This window comes from Scophthalmus maximus, chromosome 11 (assembly GCF_022379125.1).
Source record: "Scophthalmus maximus strain ysfricsl-2021 chromosome 11, ASM2237912v1, whole genome shotgun sequence".
In the NCBI taxonomy this organism is placed as follows: Eukaryota; Metazoa; Chordata; class Actinopteri; order Pleuronectiformes; family Scophthalmidae; genus Scophthalmus; species Scophthalmus maximus.
In genome coordinates, this window is record NC_061525.1 from 10,410,486 (window position 1) to 10,417,500 (window position 7,015).

The following is a 7,015-nucleotide window of genomic DNA, read 5'->3' on the forward strand; positions in this document are numbered from 1 at the left end:
TATTTTAGCCTATATGAACTATTTGAAAGCTTCTGTTAAGATGTTACTATAAAATCGGTATCTAAAATTTTAACGTTTTATCATCAAATAATATTGCGTGAACAACTGACTGACATTTGTTGTTTGTTAGATATACATGGAAAATGAATGAACTAGTCCGTATATGTTGTGTTCTTACAGTGTTATTAAATCACAATTTGTAAAAAAAACAAAAAAACAAGAAAGAAACATTAAAACTCACTACATTAACGCTCATGTCATATATTTCTATAGTTTTTTCACAAGCCAGTGAAAAGTGAATTACTTTATTACATTTGTCAATTAGGCAGAGAAGATACAAACTAATTTGTGCAAAAGTTTTTTTTAATTTATGACACAAATATAATGATTATTAAATTCCACTTTATTGTTATTCAGGGAGACTTCATTACTGGGACCTTTCACAGTGTTAGACCATAGTGTACTGACTGAAATACTGAAAATGTGTTTACAGTACAATAAGTTATTATGTTTGCACAAGGCAGATACAGAGTCTTACTTTTGCAGTGATGATACATTTTAAAGTTCAACCGATGCTGGAGGTATCATATCCCCTCACACATCCAGGTCAACACAGGGGTCGATGTAGATGTCGGCAATAGTATGTATGTTCTTGTTATCAGTTCTTTGCTATAATATACATAGCAGCCCATTATCTGCAAATACCCAAATGACAAACCTATCTAAGAATCTGTTACTTTGAAACTGCTTTGGGAGCTGTGTATGTAGAATACAGTCCTGCTACTTAGAGTAGGAGTGGTGGTGGTGGTGGCGGAAGTAGTATTTTACTTAAGTAAAAGTAGTAAAACTATAATGTATAAATACTCCTTTGCAGGTAAAGGTGTTGCATTCAATATTTGTGAAAGTACAAAAATACTGATATAAAAATATATCAAAGTACAGGACTACCCCTATTATACCTAATGTTATTGGATCATTACTCATGTTTTAATACAGAATTTGAATGTTGTATCTGGTTGAGGTGTAAAATCTTAATATGGAACATAACTAGTAACTACAGCTGTCAGATGAATACATATTTGTAAGTAATTGTGGTACAAAATTTAAACCCTTAAGTAAAGTACATGTAAAATGTACTTAAGTGCTGTAAATGTGCTAAGTTATATTTTTATATTGTACAGTATGTTGTAATAGATGTGACTATGGGTGATTGTGTAAAACATATCTGACCTCATGAGCTCTCTGGATTTGAATGTTGTCTCTAGAATTACCTTCTGGATATAAAAACTGCCAGTATATGAATTCAGTCATGCTGTTTCATGAGCATACAGGGTTTTTCCTTCAAGTGTAACTTCATTATGATACAAAAATAAGTAAAAAAAAAAGATTATAATTTAATTCTTCAACCACTCTTCTTCCAATCCTACTCATATTCATCACCACTTCTTTCACAAGCAATACTCAGGTGTCAAAGAGAACAAGCGTTGAGGGCCTTGTATCCGAACAGCAATTGGACGCAGGCAGTCCACCGTGTGGTCCTCTGCTGTCGCTCTGACCAGAGATCTTCGTGCGGCACTTGTGGATGGGGAGGGCAGGGTGTGCATGGATCATCTCCTCTGGTAGAACCAGGCTCACACCCCAGTGACGTTGGCCCAGACGGGGAAGGAGTCCAGGTCAAACATGACCTTGCCCCAGCTGTTAATGGCCAGTGTAATACATAGGATGCCAATGATGTTCATGACTATCCCTGTTCTGGCCTGGTGGAGAAGAAGAGCACGCAGTGATCTTAAAGCAGCAGAAAAATACTCATCTATTTTCTTGAGATAGATTATACAATATTGATACCCTGGAGTAATTATCAATACCTGATGAGCATCTGATAATATTGCTTTGAATTGATTTGTTAAGGGCTATCAGAACAGCACGTGTGATCTCTATTCAGTTTATTACTACACTCATATCTCTCTGGTAAATAAACAAACAGCTAGTTTGGATTGGAAACAAAAACTTTTATAACCCACATGTTCAACAACAAGAGCAACGTTTTGGCTTTGGATCAAACAGACTAGATATAACAAGGCGACTTGTCTTTATGCTATGATAAGCTAACTAACTGTAAAAGTAAATTTAAAGAGAAAGTATCCTCAACATATCATTTACTGAATAAACACAACAAACCACTGCCACACTCACCATGTCAGCAACCTTGAGGTATCCATATGAGAAGACTATGGCGTTTGGAGGAGTAGCAACAGGCAGCATGAAGGCGAAGGAGGCACTCAGTGTACAAGGCACCATGACGTACAATGGATTGATTCCAATGGACTGAGACTGCAATAATCACAGAGAGGGTTTCAACAGTCTGAGACAGGGATGAACACAGCCTTGATCACAAAATCCTCCACTCCTGCATCAGGCTATTTTTCTGCAACCATAATCACTGACTCCTACCTCAGAGAGAAATGTGTGTAATTCTAGGCGGAGGGAAAACTCTCATTAGGTGGGTGTAATTAAGATGTAATTCCTGTAAGCTTGGTGCTGAGTCATGACATCTAAAATAGAAAAGCACTACAAATGTAGCGATAATGGCAGACTACGGAGAGGGAGAAAACAGAACTCTGAGGAATTTGCTTCTGAATTGCATGTCCCATAGCACAGCAGCGTACACGTGCACAATAATTTCTGCCTCTCAAAATAAACAAAGGGTGGTTAGTCTTCTTTAAACTGTAGGCTGTATATCAGGTCACCACGGTGACAGCATTTTGTCTTGCCAGCCTTTTTTGTTTAAATCAAATGTTAAAGATTCCCCTGACAGGATGACACATAAAGTGACATGCCACAAGCCATGACCGCCACAAAATGTCATCTTCCCACTTTCGGTTGCATGTAACAGATCTTTTCTCTCCATCTCTATTTTCACACAAGTGTTGGATGCCCCTGTGCACCCACTTAGCTTCCCCCCTTCAATAAATATCTATGTGAATACCCCTGCTTGGCACTGTCTTGAGTGCTTTACCAGCAGGCACAGTAATGCCATTCTTCAGCAGCAGCGGCAGCATCACAAGCCACTGAGCTGAATTGGTGTGTTTGGCAGGTTATCAATGGGAGGAGGGGCACGGGGAAGGGGACAGAACAAATTCAGCCTGAATGACCAACTAGATGGGTGACCAAACAAGGGGAAATAGGCTGATTCACACTGGGAGTGGTTTCAATGCTGGACTCCAATTGGTGAAATTGGTTCAAAAGAAGTTACACAAGGCACATGTCTGTGAAGATTCTCATTCACCCAGATCTAGGTGTTTCGAACTCCTGACAAAAGCATTTGGACTTGCTTGAGATTCTTCAAGATGTTTCACCTCTCGTCCAAAAAGGCTCCTTCAATTCTAACTAAGGCCGGGGTTGTTGACACCTTGGGAGTGGTTGAGGTCAGGTGTTTAGTCGACCCACCACATCATCTTGTAAGTCGTAATAGTTACACCCCAGGAAATCCTGCAGGACCCCTTTTAGTTTGAGAAACCAAGACTTTTGGATGTTGCAGAAACCCATGTTTGCTTCCCGATTGGGTCGTATCTATTATGACTCCACTGTCAGCTGTCAATGCAAAATGGATTAAGAATTACTAGCAACAGCTCCGTTTTGTCGTTGGCCTGAGGAAAGTCTTACTTTTCACCACCGCTGTTCCTCGTTCATAGTATTTTCTGTAACTAAGCAACCAATTGCAGAGTTGCAGACAGTCTGCTTCCAGTTTACACCGGCACACACATGACCTGTGTACGTTACTGGTCATGTGATATGCATTTTCACGGAGCTAAAATACAAATCTGGAAGGGGATGATAAGGAAAAAGTAATAGTCAGTGACGGTCATTTCACTTTGGTGAAGATGGCTTCTTTCACTCTTCTGTTCAAACCATTATTTTTCTCAAACACATTCCCCGCTCAGGAAACTTACCATTGAGGCCAAGACAGGTAGGAAGAGCGTTGCGGTTGCCACATTACTCGTGCACTCAGTGAAGGTAGCAATCAGGAGGCACAAAATGATAGCAATTGCCCAGGGAGGGATATTTTGCAGAGGAGTCATTTGATCGCCCATCCACTTTGAGAGTCCTGATTCCTAAAGGAATATACATAACAATTAAACTCTTTCCTCGATATGTACACAGTCTTCGTCTATACAGATGAGTTAAAACTTTCTCCTTCTTTTACTTTGGATGCACTCTAATTCAGGTGTGTGTACAAGATAAACCTGCGGAATATAACTCAGGGGCAATAAAAATGCAACATTAATAAAACAAAAGCAACACATTCAGAGAAACATTTGAAGTAGTAGTGTGATGAAATGTCTGATTTGAATTAGCAGTAATTAATAAAGCTCTGATACAGTGTTAGAGAAGTTAAATTCTAAAGCTGATTCAGATGAGAGAACAATAAGATAAAATAACACTGAATGGCATGCTGCATGTTTTTCTATGAATCCTGTGCATACATAGGCAATCTGAACCCAGTACAGGAATGGTGGACATCCCCCCACCTGACTTTGCTGAATTATTTAGCTCTTGGCCCATTTTACTATCATCGCCACTTACTTCACTGCCCTTGGCCAGAGCGAAACCTCCTCCGAGAAGAAGCACAATTCCCCATGGTAACTTCTTTTGGGCAACTTTCCAGGTGAGCAAAGGTGGAGTTGGGCCAGCAGTTTGATGGGATACTACAGATAAAATATTAGTGTGATCAATGTCAGTGTGCAATCATCACACAGAACCCCCAGCCCTCTCAAAAACGTATGAACATAAACACATGACACATAATCTATATTCTTCCAGAATGATGGCTCACCTGTGTCAAAACTATGAGTTCTCCTTGAACAGAAACGTGGGGGTTTAGAGGGCAGGACAAAGAGAAGGACAGCAATGAAGATTGCCACGGTGGCATCTGTCACATACCTGAGAGGTGGGGTCAAGAGAGAATTCACAAACACAGTTATATGAAAGTGTAATCAACTAGATCAGTGTATGAGTGAAAAAGTAACTGTGTGAATTAGAAATCCAAATGTAGCAAATACAAACTCTGCTTTGGAGTTGAAGATATCTGTCGCCCAGCCATCGACAAAGCCTGGATGCCTTGTGAACCACATCACAACCAGCAGAATGAAGAGACCCAAGACGCTGATCTCTCCAAAGGACATGGGCCCCAGCAGACGATGCTGCTCTCGTATCACATTATAGGCGGCAATGTCCTTCTCCGTCTTCACAGATCCACAGCCCCACGTCTTCTTAAAGCTAGAAGGATCACACAGGGGAAAAAATAAATCTTTGTGTCACCTCCGCACTCACACTTCTTGTGCGGATAAAATTCTTGATGTTGATTCAGGTCTCTGTCACTATGATTAGGGCTTTAAACTCACTTGAATCCCATGAAAACAAACTGCAGCCAGAGCCAGGCCAGCGCGAGCATGATTATCATGTTTGGGAAGGCAAAGCCAAACCAGGAGGCAAAGTTGATCACGTCTCCATTTTGAGGAAACAGTCTGAGCAATACAGCAAAAGGGAATGAAATATGTTACTGGACAAGATTGTAAATATTGGAGTACTACTTTGAAATGAAAAGAAAACACTCACTGGTTCATCTGGCCCTTGAGCACCAGGTTGGGACCAGTTCCCGTCAGTGTGGCGGTGCCTCCGATGCTGGCAGCGTAACAAACACAAAGGGTCATCCCTTTACACATTTTACGCCTTTCTGCTAACTCCTTATGCTTGGCCGCCTCCACTGCGGCATCTAAGAAAGTCACCACCACTGGGCCTTCACACACGAATACAAGAGTTACAGGCAGCACAGGTTTCTAAGTAGAAAAAAAAGTTCTTCAAAGCTTTTTCTTGGCCAGACAAGTTACAGCATTACTTGGCCATGGCCCACCTTGTCCCTCACTCGGTTTCTCTGTCTGTGGAGGCGGTTTGCTGTCACTCTCTGATGTCTGGACCTGCTCCTCTGAGCTGAGGATCTGAGGTATTTCTGCCTCACTGGTGTTGAGCTGTTCCAGCACTGCTTGGACAATGGGCACCATCATGGCTGTGGTAGCCGTGTTGCTGATCCACATGGACAAGAAGGCTGTCACACCCATGAAACCCAACATCAAACTGCCAAGATAAAAGAAGAAAAACAACATGTTTTGTGTCCTTGGATTGAGCGAGAGGACATCAGGTGTTTTTTCAAACACCAATAACAAAGAAAGACCATGACAGACATTTATGAGCTCCTAAATCCATATCAGGTTGTTTTTTTTACATATCATAGCTGATTAGATATAGGCTTTTGTAAACTCACAGCGCTGGACGCACACCGACAAAGAGCAGCACCCTCAGGGCAATGCGCTTGTGTAGATTCCAGTGCTCTACGGCGACTGCAACCATCAGCCCCCCCACAAACAACAGGTTTGTGTCCTTCAGGTACTGCATGCACACCTGAAACAGCAGGGTCACGCGTGAGCGACAGGTGTGTGAGCGGAAATGCGTCCTCGCTGATCAAATTCAGCGCAGTTGGCGTTTTGCTGAGTTCACCTACGTCTTTGGATTGCATGATGCCAAACAAGGGGAACAGGAGGGCTGGGAGGAGAGCCGTCACAGCCAGGGGCAGGACCTCTGTGCACCAGTACACCGCCATCAAGATGATCACAAAGCCACATTCTGCCTCCTGCATTACAAAACAACAACATGTACAAATATACTGGAACATGCACACGCACGTACATACAAGCAAAGATCCCTTGTGAAAAGTGTCATACAAAGATCTGAGACCAGTATTACATCATTTTCGATGGGATCTGGTGATGGTGCAAAGGGTAAAGATAAGTGTCCTTTTGTGTTCAATTGTTTTTGGTCAGCGGTTTTCTGCGAATACCTTTAGACCATATTACGAGCTCTATAACCACCCCCTCCAATCGTTATTCTGATTTTACGACACATGCATTCGTTTGATTGATTCTCCTGACAAAATCCACTGTCTTCAGTTTTCGGAGGGAAA

At 41.6% G+C, this 7,015-nt stretch overlaps 1 protein-coding gene across 2 annotated transcripts in view; it reads right to left on the reverse strand.

Moving 5' to 3' along the window:
- Positions 1-342: 342 nt before the first annotated feature.
- Positions 343-7,015, reverse strand: part of slc13a5b (solute carrier family 13 member 5b) — a 7,441-nt gene continuing 768 nt past the window's right edge. The window contains exons 2-12 of one of the 2 annotated variants that reach the window (XM_035623918.2): positions 6,557-6,685; positions 6,320-6,456; positions 5,924-6,132; positions 5,617-5,797; positions 5,403-5,525; positions 5,065-5,277; positions 4,835-4,941; positions 4,585-4,706; positions 3,951-4,112; positions 2,194-2,331; positions 343-1,757 (exon numbers count right to left, since the gene is read on the reverse strand). In XM_035623918.2, the coding sequence (XP_035479811.1) occupies positions 1,632-1,757; positions 2,194-2,331; positions 3,951-4,112; positions 4,585-4,706; positions 4,835-4,941; positions 5,065-5,277; positions 5,403-5,525; positions 5,617-5,797; positions 5,924-6,132; positions 6,320-6,456; positions 6,557-6,685 (1,647 nt within the window). In that variant the 3' untranslated portion in view covers positions 343-1,631. Of the gene's footprint in view, positions 1,758-2,193; positions 2,332-3,950; positions 4,113-4,584; positions 4,707-4,834; positions 4,942-5,064; positions 5,278-5,402; positions 5,526-5,616; positions 5,798-5,911; positions 6,133-6,319; positions 6,457-6,556; positions 6,686-7,015 lie in introns of both variants that reach the window. The other variant, XM_035623917.2, reaches the window with a different exon arrangement.